At 33.3% G+C, this 21,304-nt stretch overlaps 1 protein-coding gene across 3 annotated transcripts in view; it reads right to left on the bottom strand.

Moving 5' to 3' along the window:
• Positions 1-4,454: 4,454 nt before the first annotated feature.
• The window catches only part of LOC137630545 (substance-K receptor-like), a 209,944-nt gene continuing 193,094 nt past the window's right edge, over positions 4,455-21,304 (bottom strand). For 2 of the 3 annotated variants that reach the window (XR_011041727.1, XR_011041728.1), the window contains 4 exons: positions 21,281-21,304; positions 12,065-12,196; positions 7,758-7,875; positions 6,770-6,907 (listed from right to left, as the gene is read on the bottom strand). The exon at positions 21,281-21,304 is cut by the window's right edge and continues 24 nt beyond it. Coding sequence is in view for 1 of the 3 variants with exons in the window: in XM_068362061.1 (XP_068218162.1) it covers positions 6,464-6,907; positions 7,758-7,875; positions 20,152-20,278; positions 21,281-21,304 (713 nt within the window). In the remaining 2 variants the exon portion in view is untranslated. Of the gene's footprint in view, positions 6,908-7,757; positions 7,876-12,064; positions 12,197-20,151; positions 20,279-21,280 lie in introns of all 3 variants that reach the window. The other variant, XM_068362061.1, reaches the window with a different exon arrangement.

Genomic DNA, 21,304 nt, shown 5'->3' with positions numbered 1-21,304 from the left:
TAAATAATGTACATGTAGATTGAAAGGTGTAGCTCATGACAAAGAAAACGTACGACGTCAAGTGACAGACTGGCCGCACTGGACGCCGATGACGTTGCATAAGGAGCGGAGCAATGTTTAAAGTCCGCCTCGTGAACAGACCATAGCTGTATTGACTCTGCTTCCAGCAGCTGGTTAATCAGCATTATCAGCTTCGAATACTGCCCGAAGATTATTGCTGCGGTAAATACGGTTTGGGTTATTACGCAGTGAATGACCCCATGGATAAGCATGGATAGAGTCCCATGTTTCAAAACTGGATAAGTAGGCGAGAAACATTAACTTACTGGGATAAAAATATGTCCACTAGATTACGATTACGTGCAGGCTAAGCAGTACAACTATAAAACCAGTATACAACTACAAAAATAGCAAATTACATTGTATGAAATAGAGAAACTACAGTTTTTTTTATTTTGTGAAGTTGTTAAAGTAACAAGAATTTTTAAAAGAACTACGAAAACAGCAAATTACATTGTATGAAATAGAGAAACTATTTTTTTTTTTTTGTGAAGTTGGTAAAGTAACAAGAATTTTTAAAGGAACTACAAAATAGCAAATTACAATGTATGAAATAGAGAAACTACAGTTTTTATGTGAAAATGGTAAAGTAACAAGAATTTTTAAAGGAACTACAAAAATAGCAAATTACATTGTATGAAATAGAGAAACTACAGTTTTTTATGTGAAGATGGTAAAGTAACAAGAATTTTTAAAGGAACTACAAAAATAGCAAATTACATTGTATGAAATAGAGAAACTACAGTTTTTTGTGAAGTTGGTAAAGTAACAAGATTTTTTAAAGGAAGTAAAGAAGGAAATTGTTTTGCAGTATGCTTTAGGTAAAGTAGATTTTATACAGTATAATAGAATATTTATGGCGTAGATTAAACAATCATTGATATTGTGAAAGACAAGGCAGTAAATGTTTTATGTATTTTTAAAGGAAGTAAAACAAATTGTTTTACAGTCTGTTTTAGATAAAGTAGATTTTGTATAGTATAATTAAACATCCATGGAATAGATTAAGTTGTCATTATTATCATAAAAGGCAGGGCAGTTAATGTTTTGAATTATGAGTCGTTTCTTTTAAGGACTTGAAGAGAAATGTTACAAGAAACGATCGTTAAATAAAGAAAGTATTAAGTGATATAAAAACAAAATATGGAATTTTGTAAAGTAGGTAGAATATTTTAAAGTAAGCATAGAAACAGATGTTATGAAATAGTTAAAATAAAATAAAAGATCATGAATATATTGACACTCATGAAGTCGAAGGATATAAGGGGAAATATATATGGGATATATATATATATATATATATATATATATATATATATATATATATATATATATATATATATATGTATATATATATATATATATATATATGTATATATATATATTTATATATATATATATATATATATATATATATATATATATATATATATATATATATATATATATATATATATATATATATTATACATATGTATGTATAAACAGAATATATAAAACCCTGGATTCCTGGGAAAATATAACTTACTACACATAACTATGAAATACACGCAATTGACAATGGGTTACAACATTATAAAACTGGTAGGAAACATTGTTATATAGGTTATAAAATTCATAGAGTACGCAGTGCAGGAATAGCTCTATAGAATTATACAATGTGTATCTTACAGGTTATAAAACTGGTATCTGGAAAAAAATATCAGACAAGTTATAGAATTCTTCGGAAATTTTACATAGCACAGGTTATAAAATTGGCATAATGTGAAAAGATAGCATTAGTTTATAAAAGGGATAATTTGCTTGAAAAGATGTATAATGAGATGTAATACTTTGCAGGTTATTTAAAGGATACAAGAACAAATAACTTAATGGTAAAATATAATGAGTTTATTGAGAGTAACTAGAGAGCCTGAACATTAGTCTACAGGTTATAAAATATATTCAGTAATGCATAAATTAAACTTTATGAAATAGGCATATGAACTAATAACTTACAATAAATGAAACAGAGGGTGTTCTATATAAGCAAACGGACTGCATCTGGTATATTGTAAAACACTAGCTTACTGTTGTAATGTCAGTATGGGACTAAATGAATTACAAATCATAAAATGGGCAGAGATGAAAACAGTAATTGGAATTGGCAATAATTATACCAATTATAAAACAGGATTAGGTAACAATCAAATGGGTATAAATTGGTTAAAGGGAAAAACGACTTATTTTATGAAAACCAAAGACTTAGGTTATAGATTATGTATAATGAGATTCAATAACTTAAAGGTTATACAGGTGATCTAACATGAAACTACAACTTACAGGTTATGGAGTAAAGGTACATTTAGAAAGTAACTAAGGTTATATAAGGTCATGTAGCTGATCTCTAGAAACAATACTTATCTTTAGCTAATTCAGCGGAAAGGTTACACCAATAATGTTAAAAAAAACAGTAAAGTAAAATATTATAAGCTAGCCAGAAGCATACTGGTTATAACTAAAACAACTAGGCGTGTATGGATTACAATATTCTAAAAACTAGTATCTTACAGGTTACAAAATGGTATAAATAACCATTACCTTGCAGTTCACAAATATAGTAAAATAATTAAGCCAATGCAAGTCATGGAATTGACATTATGTAGCACCATTCAATTGACAAAATTGGTAAAAGTGTATCTTACTATTGACAAAAAAGGACAAAATTGGTAACAATGTATCTTACGGTTGACAAAAAAAAGTGACGAAATTGGTAACAATGTTTGTAACTGTTGACAAAAAAATTACAAAATTGGTAACAATGAATGTAACTGTTAACAAAAAAAAAAAAAAAAAAAAAAAAAAAATGACATTATTGGTAGCATTGTATCTTACTATTGACAAAAAAATGACAAAATTACTAGCAACGTTCAGGTGACAAAACTAGGAACTAAGTTTTGCCAATTCATAGGTACCAAAAATACTGAAAAACAAATAGCATGAAATTAATTTGTAGTAAAATATTTTATTTAATGAAAAGAATGAAAAATGTTCCCCCGAAATCAAAAGCGGAACTCAAAAACCAACCTTAGAAAAGTTTCATTATTAAATACGTTCAACATTCACATAGGCCATCATGTTCCCCCAATGATGGATAACGTTTAAGACAACATTAATAATTGATTGGATTATGTCTGGTCTACAGACATTTATTTCCACGACATAAGGTTAATCTCCTTAACTTTACAGTATATGATATTTTCAGGTAAATGGAAGGGAATACATTTTACGTGTAATATTTGAATACGTTCGATGTGTAATATTTTGGCTTAAAGGTGTCTAGTTTCATCAGAATAAGTGTTCACCAGAACGTTAGACGGCCAAGCCGCCTAACCACAGCAGTGGCCTCCCCAGTAAGCAGCTTAAACTTATGGTCCCCGGCTTGGATCGATCTGCTGCCATGCGAATGCTAGGCAAACAGGATACCACGGTACTAGCCAGGAGTGTTTTGTTTATTTGCGCCTATTCGTCTTATAAAAAAGTTTTGATAGTTATTTCTCATTAAAGTAATGATATATTTTCCTTTCTGTCGTCAATCCAAAAAGCGATATAGAATTGAGAAGGAAATGGTTGTATTGGAAATAGTTTAGATGTAATTGCGTGAGAACTTATCCTATAGTGTTGAAAGGAAATTTTATGATCGTTACTACATTACACCTTTATACCTCGGTGCAATTATTTTTATTGAGGCAATTCGAAGGTATAAGAGTTGAAAATCAGCTTCCTGACATAAAAAAAAAATTGGCATTACTTAAGTAAATTTAGTTAATGGAATCGATAATTTTTTAGCTGCTATCAGTAAACTATCATGTATTACCAATTCAGCAGCATTTCTGGCTTTTTCTATAAAGATGTTTGGTTGGGCTTCAGCTGCTTATGAAATAGTTTATCATATTCCTTTTGGTTTATCAAATATCTCGAATTGGTTTTTCAGATGATTTTGCTTTATCAAAGGTTTGCCTTCAAGATAATCTGATATTTCAAATAACGTTAACCATTTGGTGGATTTTTGTTACGTTATTGTTCTACTGATAGTTCTGTGGAACATTGTATATTACAGCTATCTCTCTCTCTCTCTCTCTCTCTCTCTCTCTCTCTCTCTCTCTCTCTCTCTCTCTCTCTCTGAATGGAAGGTACTGCTGTATGAACCTTGCATATTTAATTTTCGTTTATGATTAGTACAAAAGAAAGGAATTATTTTCAAGACGTTGAGAAATTATAATTAATTTACCCTTTTAATTATTCCTTCGTGAAAGTTAACAATTTTTTATTCGTATAAGGATACACGTAAAATGTATTACCTGCTGGCACACGTATAATATGTATTACCTGCTATATATATATATATAAATATATATATATATTTTTTACACCTAGAGAATAAAATTACAATATATGAGATAACATGCAATACTTGAGACTATAAGCATGAGAATGCGGCCTTGATACGTATACTTAAAATTACTTATAAATACTTGAACAACGTAGATAAATAGAAACTCCTTAAGCTATCACCATCTTTTTCGTTCTACAATTAAAAATAGTTTCTTATGATTATTACTATAATTATATGTATGTATAATGTCTCCTCTTCTTAAACTATGCGGTTTGAATGTAATTATTTACTTTGTGGATAATTTTGTTAACTTGAATTATAAGTCTCTCTCTCGTAGACATTCCCTGATTGAAATTCACAAATGGTTTTAATTTTATCATAAATAATATACATGTCATAGCTGACTTCTTGAGCATAGATTATTTGTTTATTCTGTGGTTATCAAGTAGCCACTATGCCTTTGAGAATTATCAAAAGACGAAGCAATTTAATATAATTTAATTTAAGATTTAGATCTGAACCATACAGATTTTCTTTTTAATTTTTTGCATGTGCTTTTTGTGCTGTGCTGATAATATTTTCCTACTCTGTAAAAAAATAATTTGATTGATTATTTTTTGTACTTGTACAATCCTATTATCAGATATTAGAGATTATTACCCAACATAACGTATCAAACTCTCCTGAGATATTTGTCAGTCATTTCTTTACTTCGGAACAAATTGAACTCTAAAAAGAATCCAGGAATATAATTGAAGCAGTTGCTATTTGAAAATTATTGTTAGATTGCAGCGAGCGTTACACAGTTATTCATCTTATTGTCTTAGTTTGTCTCAGTTACTTTTTCTTCTACTGGAGATTTTCGTTTTTCTTCAGAACACCGCTAAAACCCTTCTTTTGACTTTCAAGTTTACTCGCGCTGCATGTGACTGTTTTATAGTTTTTGCAAAAATTCTTCACTCAACATTTATCACTTTTGTCTCAGAGATGTATAAGGAGTGTCATTTGCACCACATTATTTCCATTTCCTTCTGGAGAAATTTATGTGAATGCTTATTTTCACATGACGTTTTCTGACGCAGCAAATAAATGCAGCTCTTGATAGATTTCTAAAAATATTTAACCTGGTTGTATGATGGTAAAGCAATTCATGTTGCTCTGTTTACAATCCACAAATTTTTTGAAATTACGAAATTACTTCATAAAGAAAAATTGTTTTAGATTATGAGCCGTTTAATGTTAAACCCTGCTTCCGACGACATGGGAAAGGAGTGAGTGATATGTTTTTGGTAGATGCACATCAATATGTGGCTGTAATTACAAGCAGTCCATAAGTTAAAACAGTCCATAAGTTAAAACTATCACTTGTCAGTCGTTGCTAACTGAACTGTAGCCAGTTGTCTTAAACGTAAGATATGCCTTTCTGTATCGTTTACAGTGTGCGTTTATAGACAGTTTGGTTTTGAGTCCATTACCAGTAATGCTCATTGCTAATTTCGTTTGCATTTATTAGAACGATCATTAGCTTGGATGTCATTTCTCTGAACTAGCTACCTGTCCTGCATTTAATTCGGTTTCTCACTTAATTCGGTTTCTTGGAATTAACACGTTGGAAGTCATTCCCTTGATATGTCACTTGTCTTTCTCGCTTTTTGAAAAGTAATCTGAATATTAAATTTATTATGGTTAAAATTGAATTATTTTTACAAAATTCCTGTATACATATCTCAAATGTTCATTATTAAATAGAAGGAAACAAGATAGATTGACAAGTCTGCCTTTTTTTCTTTTATTTTTCTAAACTTTTTGATAAAAAGGGGTTTGGCAGACGGTTCAGTGTAACTTCTTAAGTATTTGAAAATTATTGGAGACCCATTTTCTTATATAGAATTTTTTTTTAGTGTTCTTTCCTACAAAAATCGCCATAATAGATCGTTCTTAAGAATTAAGCCCGTCACTTTACAGTCGACTACACATATTTATTTATCCTTAGAAATAAAAGTAAATAAAAATAAGAAGCCCTCTTTTTTAAAGCATATCCCCTCTGGAGGAGGTATAAGCCTCAGCCTTCATGATGTCAAACAACTCGTTGTTTTGTTTAGGGCTGGGAGAAAGGTTGCTCTTTCCCCTCTTGCGTTTCCTTCTGCAGCAGCTGCAGCCAGACCCGCCGCTGTCGCTGCTGAAGGAGGAGATGGAACTCTTGGTGAGGATTTTCTTCAGGTTATTCCGACTGGACGCCAAGGCTGGCCTCGCACCCGTCACACCGTGGCTTGTAGACACGATGCAACCACCATTTTCCACCATGGACGAACCTCGACTGCCACCACTACCGGCGCTATTGCCTCCGAAGCTGTCCTTCTTCGGTAGGTAACGCTGGGTGCTGTTATGGTGGTGGGGGTGGGGGTTCGTTGGGGGGAGTGGGGTGCACACGTGACCCAGCTGTGTCTCGGCGTGTTGGTTTTCTCGGCATTTCTGGAAAAAGGATGTTCTGGTTACTTATGGAAACTAGAAAGGGGTACTCGGTAGAGCGCATACCTTCGCCAACTCCACATAACAAGATACAATTGAATGATGCACATGTAGGCAATAGTTATATGCACATCGGATAAAAAAGGACCACTATATATCAAAAAGATTATTTTGATCTTTTCGTGACCTTAACTTTTGACCCAATCACTCCCAAAATCTAATCAAATTATCCTTGGATCATGGTCAATCATCTCACAAAACTCATGAGATTCAATCAAATAGTTCTTGAGTTATACGAATTAAACAAACAGAAACACAAATAGATAAATACATGCCTATCAAAACATAGCCATCGCAACGAAATTGGCAAGGGTAATGATTTCTTTTGGGAAATGGGACCATGTGTAGTCTTTGAGTTACAGTATACAATATCTATTTGCACTCTTGTGAGGGAGGTATGTACAGTTGGACACCGGAATTCCTGGTAGACCTCGCTATGGAGAAGTGCACCCTGACACTTGAACAGGTTATCTGATATTCCCCATAAAGTTACTTCAGAATATACATTTGTCACATGAGGTTGATAAAGTTAAACATGTAAACTACTATTGAAAGGCTCCATGATATAATTGGACACAGGAATTCCTGGTAGACCTCGTTTTGAGGTAGTGCACCCTTTCACACTCTAACTGGACGCCGAGTTTCTGTGTGCAGCCCTGCCCACCAGCTCTGACATCTCTCCCTACACCTACACTATCAATTTGGTTACTCAATACAAATATTGTCACAAGAAATATTCAAATAAATAATCTCGTAGCAAATTAGCATGGAAAGATTACTCTGCTATGTATACCTTACAAACGAGGTCAGCAGCATAGTTGTTCACGATATGGTGGTTTGGGTCTCTGTTGGCTGTGCTGGCGACCATCCTTCCAGAGAGGGACTGGTTCATGGGATGCTTCTGGATGAACCTGAAATTAGAAGAACATTCAAGTTTCTTGTATTGCTTGTAGTAGAGCATCTCCATTTTCATACATTTCAAAGTAATGTGTACGTTTTCTTCCACTCACACCTCTTTGGTGTAGGACATAGCTTACTCTATTCCAACACTCATCTAAATCCGTATGTGTTCAAAAGTATTTTTGACTCTACCTTATCTGTATTGGGCTATATCCTTTATAAAATTACTATATGTATTAGGAACTGCAGAGTTTTATGAAATGGTTCTTTGCGGTTTTTCCCCCCTCGTATTGTTTTTAGTTCGTTTTCAGAACGCCTATAAACAAACCCTCACCAAACAGTGCGTGAGTTTTGGAGTCTCCAGACATAAAGTTCTGGATCCTTTATGTAAGAGGTTTCACTCTTCACTTATAGCAGTTTTTGTAGAACTCCTTTTGGAACTGATTATAAGACTTAGTGTTTATTATCATTAATATGATGATTCTCTTCTCACAATTAACGCGATATATTAAAAGGTTTCATGCGGGAAAATTTCAAGATCTAAATTAACCAAAATGTGGTTGAAAGTGTATTTGTACCCGAAATAGCATAAGTTTTGGTTTAGTACCCAAATATTGTTATGTGTATACACTCTTTTACCTGATACTCACAGTATTATTCGTTTCTGGTATGCAATGGATAGCCTTTTGTATCGTAGCCGTCTCTGTATTTATTAGCAGTAATTCTTTTTAGTGGCAATATAGTGATGGTTTATTGTGTCATGCTCTTATTTGATCATCCTTTATTAAGGCCCATGGGAATTGTGTTGGTTCTTTTTGTATCTTTTCTGCTTTCCTTCTCTTTACAAGGTGATATTTACATTCATGGTCTTGGATGATGGCACTACATTTCCTATTTTCCTTTTGGTCCTGTAATACCAAAGTTCTAAGTGTATTATTGATCATCTTATTTCGTATAACTCCTTTCATGCAACAATCGTCAAATGTCATAGTATCAGGACATCCATCCTCTTTTTGGATGTACACTATTTGAACCATTTACTGGTTTTTAAGACAATTTAACTAGACAAGGGGTCGATTCCTGATATAGCTCACCTCACATAATACTGGTTTTTAAACCAGAGGAGGGTTCGTTCCCTTATATTGATCATTTCGCATAATACTGGTTTTTAAATCAGATATGGGGTCAATCCCTCATATTGATTATCTCCCATAATACTGGTTTTTAAACCAGATAAAGGGTCGATTCTTTATATTGCTCACCTCATATAATACTGGTTTTTAAACCAGATATGGGGTTCGATTCCTTATATTGTTCATCTCCCATATTACTGTATTTTTAAACCAGATATGGGGTCGACTCCTCATATTGTTCATATCACATAATGCTGGTTTTTAAACCAGATAAGAGATCGATTCCAGATATGGGGTCGATTCTTGATATTGCTCATCTTACATAATACTGATTTAAACCAAATATGGGGTCGATTCCTTATATTGCTCATCTCACATAATCTGTTTTCAAAGCAGGTATGGGGTCGGTTCCTTATATTGCTCATCTCACATAATACTGTTTCTTTTCTTTTTTTTTTCTAACCAGATATGGGGTTGATTCCTCATATTGTTCACCTCACATAATAATGGTTTTTAAACCAGATATGGAGTCGATTACTGATATTTCTCACCTCACATAATACTGGTTTTTTTAAAACTAGGTATGGAGTCGATTCCTTGCTCATCTCACATAATACTGGTTTTTTAAACTAGGTTTGGAGTCGATTCCTTATATTACACATCTCGCATAATACTGGTTTTTAAACCAAATAAGGGGTCGATTCCTGATATTTCTCACCTCATAATATTGGTTTTTAAACCAGATATTGGATCGATTACTTATATTGCTCTTATCACATAATCTGGATTTTTGAACTAGATAAGGGGTCGAATCCTGATATTGCTCACCTCACATAATACTGTTTTATATACTGGATAAGGGGTCGATTCGGGATATTCCTTATATTACTGATTTCGAGTTATTTTTTCGTTAAATTTTCTTTTTATATCGGTGGATTAACTACATTTCCATCTTAAACTTGGTTTTAGAGAGGGGTATCAATTTTACCGGGAGCAATTTTCTTGATTGTAGTATGTTGATAAATATTCACTTAAAAGTTTTTTCATTTGTGATAGCTTGCTGGCATTGATAACTATTTCATTAGAATTTTGGTTTTTAATATTATTTATTAAGATAAATTACAGGATTTTTTTACTCCAAAGTTTAGTATTATTAATTATCATTGCAAAGGGATAAATTATCAGGTTTTTGGTTCTCGAACCCCATTCGGGTATTTTTCTCAAAACAGGTGTTTAAGAATCAAATCACATAATTATTTTCCTCCAAGATTTTGATCTTTAGAATAACTAACAGGATTTTCTTCTTCAGATGTTTGGTTTGTAACATTTTGTTGTTGTTAGACTTTAGTTTCTAGGAATAGGTCTTTCTTCTTCAGAACTTTGGTTTTTGGTGTTTTTTTTCTCATAACTTTAGTTTCTAGCTTAAGGTTTTTTTTTTTCTCAGAACTTTGGTTTCTAGCTTAAGGTTTTTTTCTCAGAACTTTAGTTTCAAGCTTAAGGTTTTTTCTCAGAACTTTGGTTTCTAGCTTCAGGTTTTTTCTCAGAACTTTAGTTTCAAGCTTAAGGTTTTTTCTCAGAACTTTGGTTTCAAGCTTAAGGTTTTTTCTCAGAACTTTAGTTTCTAGCTTTAGGTTTTTTTCCTCTCAGAACTTGAGTTTCAAGCTTAAGGTTTTTTCTCAGAACTTGAGTTTCAAGCTTAAGGTTTTTTCTCAGAACTTTGGTTTCTAGCTTCAGGTTTTTTCTCAGAACTTTAGTTTCTAGCTTCAGGTTTTTTTCCTCTCAGAACTTTAGTTACAAGCTTAAGGTTTTTTCTCAGAACTTTAGTTTCTAGCTTCAGGTTTTTTTTTCTCAGAACTTTAGTTTCTAGCTTCAGGTTTTTTTTCTCAGAACTTTAGTTTCTAGCTTCAGGTTTTTTTTCTCAGAACTTTAGTTTCTAGCTTCAGGTTTTTTTTTCTCAGAACTTTAGTTTCTAGCTTCAGGTTTTTTCCTCTCAGAACTTTAGTTTCAAGCTTAAGGTTTTTTCTCAGAACTTTAGTTTCTAGCTTCAGATTTTTTTTTCTCTCAGAACTTTAGTTTCTAGCTTCAGGTTTTTTTTCTCAGAATTTTAGTTTCTAGCTTCATATTTTTTTTTCTCTCAGAACTTTAGTTTCTAGCTTCAGGTTTTTATCTCAGAACTTTAGTTTTTAGTATAAAGTTATTTTCTCAGAACTTTAGATTTTAGCATAAGATTTTTTCTCAGAATTTTGGTATTTAACATAAGGGGTTCCTGTCAAAACTTTGGTTTTTAGTATAAAGTTATTTTCTCAGAACTTTTGTTTTTAGCATGAGATTTTTCCTCAGAACTTTGATATTTAACACAAGGGTTTTCTCTCTGAAATTTGATTTTTAGTATGAAGATATTTTCTCAGAACTTTGGTTTTTAGCATAAGATTTTTTCTCAGAACTTTGGTACTTAACATAAGATTTTATTCTCAGAACTTTGGTATTAACCAAATGTTTTTCTCTCAGAACTTTGGTGTTTGGCTTAAGGTTTTTTCTCAGAACTTTGGTAATGAACACAAGGGTTTTCTCTCAGAACTTTGGTTTTTAGCTTAAGGTCTTTTCCTCAGAACTTAGGTATTTAACGCAAGTTTTTTCTCTCAGAACTTTGGTTTTTAGCTTAAGATCTTTTCCTCAGAACTTTGGTTTTTAGCTTAAGATCTTTTCCTCAGAACTTTGGTATTTAACACAAGTTTTTTCTCTCAGAAATTTGGTTTGTAGCTTAAGATCTTTTCCTCAGGACTTAGGTATTTAACACAAGTTTTTTTCTCTCAGAACTTTAGTTTTTAGCTTAAGATCTTTTCCTCAGAACTTTGGTTTTTAGCTTAAGATCTTTTCCTCAGAACTTTGGTGTTTAACACAAGAAATTTGGTTTTTAGCTTAAGATCTTTTCCTCGGAACTTAGGTATTTAACACAAGTTTTTTCTCTCAGAAATTTGGTTTTTAGCTTAAGATCTTTTCCTCAAAACTTTGGTATTTAACACAAGAATTTTCTCTCAGAACTTTGTTATTTTTTAGCATAACTTACTGGTTTTTCTTTGACTCCGAGATTCTCCATTGCGTACTTCTGACAATTCCACGTTGAACAGAGTGTCCTGCAGAGCCTCTGTGGTGGTGGTGAAGGCATTGCTCGTGGTCTCTGTTTCACAGTAAGACGTTCCTGAAACATGTTTATCTGGTCATACCTTCAAACGTCTTTTTTTTCTTTAAAAGCTTTGTCTTTTTTATGTTATTTGGTTGTGTTTGTATTTGCATGCAGGTTAGGATGCCAGGCTTATTTTTTGTTTCAACATCACCATTCTCTTCCTCTAACTTTATATATCGCTATATCTAAACGTATTGTTTAAAGCAATTTTCAAGATTTTACATAAAGTGAGCTTTTGTTTGTACATTTATATATCTTTATATGTAAACGTGTTCTTAAAAGCAATTTGCACATGCTTTACATGAAGTGAGCTTTCGTTTGTGCATTATCGTGTCAATAAAAAGCCAGTCATTATTTCTGTCTGGTATCCAAAGTATCCCATTTTCTTATTAATATGTAAGCTGTAAATGCAAGAGGACGTTATAGTGTCAAAACAGCCATGGAAAGTTAATTGTGTCATTATTTTAGCATCCGGATACTTTCGTATTCCATTCCTTCTAGCAACAGCTTTGATGCATGTAGACAATTCTGTAGCGATAAAGGCACCGTTGTATTAGTATCAATAGCTAGCATGGCTCATACTTATTTATAGGTTATTGATAATGTTAGTGCGGCTCGTCGATAGTTCAGTGCGTTAGGTTGGATTAATGATGGTAATTGCATATGAGGTAATCAGCCATGCATGAATATTTATGAAGTCAGTGGCGTTTATTGACAGTTTACAGGTAGGCAAATTTAGTTTATGAGTTTGGCAGTAGTTATTTATGGAAGTGTATATATATATATATATATGTATATATATATATATATATATATATATATATATATATGTGTGTATGTATGTATATATATATATATGTATATGTATATATGTATATATATATATATATATATATATATATATATATATATATATATATATATATATATATATATATATATATATATGATTGTTTTCGCGAGTTCATATCACTTAAAAGAGGGTGGCTCTAGAGGAGAAATAGGACAGTGGTCGTTGCCCTATTTATATTTGGTGAATTGTGGATGGCCCTGCATCATCTTCTCACTCACAAAATCTAATAGGTAGTACGTCAAATCGTTCTACACACACTACGCTGTTCGTCTCTCTGTTCTTCATTAATGCCTTTGTTTCCGTATACCTCTCTCACGCTATCTGCCTAATCACTTTTAGATCCTCTCTCTATAATTTATTTTTACATATGTTCCTCCTCCCTTCTGCCCTCCAACACCCTCGAATCTTACCAACTTTTTTTTTCTTCACTGAGAACACGTCCTCCATTCTTGCTACAAGACAGGGAATTTCTCAAAAACAAAGTTTGGCCATTCTATCAACTCTGTAGCTTCTGTACAAATTCATGTCAAATTCAAGTTCTTTATTGGTAATCGATATTACTAGGCTCGAGCAATTTAAAATTTAGGAACTGTAGTGATTTATATCGAAGTATGAAAAATAGTCATGTGAATTAAACTTGATTTGATCATGTCAATGAACAAAGCTAATTATTATTATTATTATTATTATTATTATTATTATTATTATTATTATTATTGGACAATTAACGAAGATTTTTGCAATTTATAGAGGTTTTTATCATCTGGCCTCGTCCACTTTTTCATCACCCTTTTCACTCCCAGAGGCTATAGTCTCGGAAAGAAAGATTACACTTTTTAACTTATCGCAACGAAGATTTTTCGGTTGGCTTAGAAGGTATTTATATATTTGTCTATATATATTTATAGAGGATAACGTACATGTATTTATATATATATATATATATATATATATATATATATATATATATATATATATATATATATATATATATATATATGTATATATATATATATATATATATATATATATATATATATATGTATATATATATATATATATATATATATATATATATATATATATATATATATATACATGTGTTTGTAAATGTATGCTATTCATGTGTGTTTAACATTTTCGTTGATTCTATCCTAAGGAATTGTTTTCATTTCTTCAGTCAACCATGTTTTGATTATTGTTCTCCTGTCTGGTCTTCTGCTGCTGACTCTCTTCTTGATTTTTTGGACAAGCACTTGCCGTCTCTCTTTTATTAGTCTTGATCTGGTTATTAATATCTGGCACCGTTGTTCAGTTGGTTCTTTTTGCATGTTGCTTAAGGTTTGTCATAAATCAGACCATCCTTTGCATTTCGATCTTCCCAGACTAATGCTACGCAATGCTAGGTATGCAGGTGATTGTAATAATTTTGCCTTTTCCATCATAAGGCTCAATACTACTGTGTATTCTGGAAGTTTTATTCCAGCTGCGATAAGATTGTGGAATGATTTTCCTAATTTGGCGGTTGAATCGGTGGAACTTCAGAAGTTCAAACTTGTCGCAAATACTTTTCTATTGAACAGGTAAACATAAGTCTCGTTTCATTGTTATATATGACAGATTTAGTTTACTATTGTTACTGGTCTTCAAATATTTATTTTTTTTCTTATTACGTCTCACTTATAGTTTATTTGTTATTGATTTATTCCTCTTCCACAATGGGTTATTTTCCATATTTTAGCTCTTTGGCTTCTAGCATCTTGCCTTTACAACTAGTTTTGTAGTTTGACAGATGAGTGTATGTATGTATGTATGTATGTATATTTATGTATATATATATATCATACAGTATATATATATATATATATATATATATATATATATATATATGTATATATATATATATATATATATATATATATATATATATATATATATATATATATATATATATCAAACAGTAGATATATATGTATATACAGTATATGCACTTAGTGCATATGTATTCATTATACATATTACATATGTGTATAATATATGCATGAAGTATACATATTTTATATCCAGTCATGCAATATATATATATATATATATATATATATATATATATATATATATATATATATATGTGTGTGTGTGTGTGTGTGTGTGTGTGTGTGTGTGTGTAGAAATCACAAAAGCTGACACGTGCTGAGTATAAAATGTATTAGCCACGGAAGGAAAAATGAGAGCACTTGATTGGAGTTAGTACGATCGTATACTGTACATATAAATGTATATTATATATACATACATGCACACATATATACATACATATATACTGTACACACACACACACACACACACACACACATATATATATATATATATATATATATATATATATATATATAGATGTGTGTATGTGTTTTTGTGGACGTGAGCATATGTGTGGTTTCCACTCAAGCAAGTATTGAACAGAACCAGTGAGGCTGAACTTCCTTGAATAGAACATGAACTGTATAATGAACGTGCTATTGTCGTCGCTTGTATTGCTCTTGCTTAACATACTGGAATAGTTATTTCTGTATTTCTGTGTAACGTCTCCCAAGGCTCCGTTAACTTCTTTTAGAAGCACCGTAGGGAGAAATATTACTTGCTTTAAAATGTTTGTACTGCAGTAAAGGGATTAAACATTTTCATTTTTGAAGGACTGCAATTTTATATTTTGGTGTTGATGTCTTCCCTTGTGTACACGAGATAATGCATGGTTATATTTTTACTTGCTTTGCTGGATACGTCTGCCTGTATGCTAGAGTTGAATCGGTAGAACTTCAAAAGTTCAAACTTGCAGTAAACGGTTTTGTGTGGGAAAGGCTGATATAGGTAACTTTTTATAATTTATATATGTAAGATCTGGTTTAATGTTGTTGCTGTTCTTAAAATACTTTATTTTAATTGTTCATTATTTCCCATATAGTTTATTTATTTCCTTATTTCCTTTCCTCACTGGGCTATAATTTCCTCGTTGGAGCCCTTGGGCTTATAGCATCCTGATTTTCTAACTAAGATTGTAGCTTAGATAATAATAATAATATAATAATAATAATAATAATAATAATAATAATAATAATAATAATAATAATAATAATAATAGAGCTGTGTTCTCAGCTCACTGGTATAGATGGTAATAATTATCCCTCTGAGTAGGGTTGCATATCGCCATGATCAGTAAAGTCTACTAGTCAAGACTACCCTTACTAGGTTGATTTGCTGTGAGCGACCAGACGAAAGTCTCCCCACCATCATCATTACACAGTGGCCAGCATGGTGATGAAAACTGGTCAAATACCATATATGAATTGGCATGCCTTAGGTCTTTGTCCTGCAGTGGACTAGACATGGTTGAATTTGTTGTTGTTGTTATTGTCTCCCACCATCACCAATCTGCATTGGCAAACGTGGTGATGAAAACTGGTCAAACCCATGACCTGAGTAAAGACATGTCTGAAGTCTTTGCCCTACAGTGGACTGGAAACGGATGCATTTGTTTGTTGTTGTTATTGTCTCTCATCATCACCAATCCGGACTGACCAGTGTGGTGATGAAAACTGGCCAAACCCATGACATGGATAAAGACATATCTGAGTTCGTTGTCCTGCAGTGGACTGGAAACGGATGCATTTGTTGTTGTTGTTGTTATTGTCTCCCATCATCACCAATCCGGACTGACCAGCGTGGTAATGAGAACTGGCCGAACCCTTGATATGAATAAACTCATGTCTTAGGCCTTTGTCCTGCAGTGGACTGGAAATGGATACATTTGTTGTTGTTGTTATTGTCTCCCATCATCCTCAATCTGGACTGACCAGCGTGGTGATGAAAACTGGGCAAACCGCACACATGAATAAACACATATCTGAGGTCTTTGTCCTGCAGTGGACTAGAATTGGATGCATTTGTTTTTGTTGTTGTTGTTATTGTCTCCCATCATCACCAATCCGGACTGACCAGCATGGTAATGAAAACTGGCCTAACATTTGAAATTAATAAACACATATCTTAGGCCTTTGTCCTGCAGTGGACTGGAAACAGATGCATTTGTTGTTGTTGTTATTGTCTCCCATCATCACCAATCTGGACTGACCAGCGTGATGATGAAAACTGGCCGAACCGCAGACATGAATAAAGACATATCTGAGGTCTTTGTCCTGCACTGCAATGGAATCAGATGCATTTGTTGTTGTTGTTATTGTTCCCATCATCACCAATCCCGACTGACCAGTGTGGTGATGAAAACTGGCCAAACCGCAGACATGAATAAAGACATATCTGAGGTCTTTGTCCTGCAGTGGACTGGAAACGGATGCATTTGTTGTTGTTGTTATTGTCTCCCATCATCACCAATCCGGACTGATCAGCGTGGTGATGAAAACTGGCTTAACCCATGACATGAATAAACACATATCTGAGATCTTTGTCCTGCAGTGGACTGGAAACGAATGCATTTGTTGTTGTTGTTGTTATTGTCTCCCATCATCACCAATCTGGACTAACCAGCGTGGTATTGAAAACTGGCCGAACCCTTGAAATGAATAAACACATGTCTTAGGCCTTTGTCCTGCAGTGGACTGGAAATGGATGCATTTTTTGTTGTTGTTGTTGTCTCTCATCATCACCAATCCGGACTGACCAGTGTGGTAATGAAAACTGGCCGAACCCTTGAAATGAATAAACACATGCCTTAGTCCTTTGTCCTGCAGTGGATTGGAAACGGATGCATTTTTTGTTGTTGTTATCGTCTCCCATCATCACCAATTCGGACTGACCAGTGTGGTAATGAAAACTGGCCGAACCGCAGACAGGAATAAAGACATATCTGAGGTCTTTGTCATGCAGTGGACTGGAAACGGATGCATTTGTTGTTGTTGTTATTGTCTCCCATCATCACCAATTGGGACTGTCCAGCGTGGTGATGAAAACTGGTCAAACCCATGACATAAATAAAGACATATCTGAGGTCTTAGTCCTTCAGTGGACTAGAAATAGCTGCAATTGTTGTTATTGTCTCCCATCATCACCAATCGGGACTGGCCAGCGTGGTGATGAAAACTGGCCAAACCCATGACATGAATAAAGACATATCTGAGGCACTTTTCCTGCAGTGGACTAGAAACGGCGGTAATTGTTGATATTATCTCCCATCTTCACCAATCCGGACTGACCAGCGTGGTAATGAAAACTGGCCAAACCGGAGACATGAATAAATACATAGCTGGTGTCTTTGTCCTGCAATGCACTGGAATCGGATGCATTTGTTGTTCTTGTTATTGTCTCCCATCATCACCAATCCGGACTGGCCAGCGTGGTGATGAAAACTAGCCAAACCCCAGGCATGAATGAAGACATCAGAGGCCCTTGTACTGTCATAGACTAGAAATGGCTGCATTTGTTGTTTTCATTGCATCTAATAGAACTGTCATTGATACAGCGATAACGAAGCAGGATTCATTCCTGTTCGAGCTGTCCACCCAACCCAGTGCACTGTTGTGTTAATTAACAATCTATTTTGACTACGAACCTCATTCCGCGGTAAGAGGAATAAATTTGTGCTCCGTTTTGGATCTGCCAAATTGCTGCTAATTTTACCAAATTGTAATTTGTCTGTCAGAGTTGATCGTTTCCAGGGAATAATATGTTACCCGAGTTTGCATTGGAAGTCATTTGTTACATCACATGGTTCCTGTGTTGTATATATTGAATTTACAGTGTGTATATATATATATATATATATATATATGAATAAATAAATGATGATTACAACTTGAAGAGCTATTGAAAGTACAATCATGGGAATAACATTAACAGACATAAAAAGAGCAACTTGGATACGAGATCAAACTAGAGTAGAGGATATTCTAACAACACGTACGAAATTTAAATGGACTTGAGCAGGACATAAATGATAATGTCTGACAACAGATGGACTTTAGGAATAACAGAAAAGGTCCCTATAGATTGAAAAAGAAGCAGGGGAATGGAGAAAATTAGATGGATTGGTGAATTAAGAAAGTTTGTAGGTGAGGAGTGGCATAGAAAGACCATAAATAGACAAACGTGGAATGGCATGTCTGAGGTCTTTTTTCTACCGTGGACTTGTAACGGGTGATGAGATATATATATATATATATATATATTATGTATATATATATATATACAGTATGTATATATATATATATAACACAGTATGTATATATATATATATATATACAGTATATATATATATATATATATACAAAGCGTGTGTTGTGTGTTTGTGTATATGTGCGTATGTGTACGCACATACGCCAACTTCCCACTCGATTGGCAGAAACGATTTGTTTATTCATTTCCGTAAAAAGACATTCTTACGAGAACGGGAAAAATTCCAATATCGATAAATCACTCTTCATTATCGATTTTGTTTCCGTAAAACGATGCTGTTGTCCCCATGAGGTAACTCTCTCTTTCTCTCACCTCACCACTCCACTTCTCTCTCGTATTTCCCTCCTTTCTCTTCTTATTCTTCTACCTGGAGCTTTTGTAGTTCGTTGGGTAAGACCGGATGTAGAATTCCTAAAGTTATGACTGAAAAAACTGCATTTTAAAAGGGAAACAAATGCAAGAATACCACCTAATTAAGGTTCCCAAACTAACCTAATTAAGGCACCCAAACTAACCTAATTAAGGCACCTAACCTAATTATGGTTCCCAACTTAACCTTATCAAGGTTCTTAACTTTACCGAACCGAACCTAATTAAGGTTCCCAACCTAACCAAACCTATCCTAATTAAGGTTCCCAACTTAATCTAACCTAATTAAGTTTCCCAACCTAACCTAACCAAATCTAGTTAAGGTTCCCAACCTAACCTAACACCTGTATCCTTACCTACATACTCCCTTATACTGCCGTATCCTTAGCTTACCCTAAGAGTAAGTCTTAACCCTGTGTTTCCCAACCGACTTCACTCCTGTCACGGTAACACTAAATCATAATATTCCATATCCCAAAATAAAGAACAAAAACTTCGATTTGACAAATAAGAATGTTTACACCTGTCCCAACGAAGTACGTTCACCCTTTCTCCCTCAACCCACCTGCTGTTTTTCTTGAGGGAGGTAAACTCGAGGAGGACAGCTGGTTCGGGACCTGAGCATCCCATCATCGTGTCTCGAGTACCACCTGTCACTCCTCCTGCTCCCCCTCCCCCTCCTCTCCAAGGACCTGCTCAAGAAGGGGGTTGTTGGTTGTTAGTAAGTTGTTAGTCAGGGGAAGAAAGGTAAAGTCGATATGGTTAGTACATTGTTAGCATGGTTAGCTGAGCAAATCCACATGCATTAGGGACGTCTTTGAAAATGCATTTTTATAATGTGCTGATGTTCGTATTCATTTCTATTCCATGCAGAAATATTTCATGCAATCTTTTGCATACTTGTTGTTATCCAATTACGTAGTATTGAAATGTTCACATGCCTATATACCAAAAGAAAGTGAAAGATTTACCATCTTATCTAAAGTACTTTCACTTCATTGCACCATGGATCAAATATATCTCTCTGATTTACATATATTGACAAATCTAATTTTATTTATTTGTATTGTTTATTTTTTTTAGTATGCAATTAAATTAAGTTAAATTCTTGACAATGATTTGCTTAATTGGAGAAAATAAGTGTTTTGTGATGTCTTCACATTCTCGCCTGAATTATTCGTGCTGTTTGTTGTTTTGAAAATCTCTGGAAAATGTACAAAGTAATGTAAATAGATTCGAAAGACTTCTGGATGCAAGGGTTCTTTTTTCATGAATGTTTTTTTATTAGTTTTGAATTTTTCCTTTTTAAACGTATTGCAAAGTAATTTTTAGCTTTTTTCATGACTTTTTTCCCTAAGCATTAATTTTTTATACTGTATATTCTATTTCAGTCTTATTTTATTAAAGTCTTATATTTTTTCTTTTATAATTTTCTTACTTTTTTTGAAAATAACTGTCTAATTTGTAAATTATAGAAAAGATGCTAATATGACAACGTTTGATTCGAGAAAATGTTTCATTAACGTTTAATAGAAATGGAATAATTTCCAAAAAACTATGGAATCAAAAGAAAGTCTTCACGTGCGAAAATGTCTGACATCCTGACATGATTAGACATGGAATTGAAGTGAAGTAAAGTGAGATGAAAACACTTCATTAAAATGGGATTAAAAGAATTCAGGATATTGACCGACCTTGTGTGTCGACGCGGTCATGTC

The sequence above is a fragment of the Palaemon carinicauda genome, chromosome 38 (assembly GCF_036898095.1).
Source record: "Palaemon carinicauda isolate YSFRI2023 chromosome 38, ASM3689809v2, whole genome shotgun sequence".
NCBI lineage: Eukaryota > Metazoa > Arthropoda > Malacostraca > Decapoda > Palaemonidae > Palaemon > Palaemon carinicauda.
The sequence above is the reverse complement of the archived record's forward strand: the minus strand, read 5'-3'. Positions and strand labels throughout refer to the sequence as shown.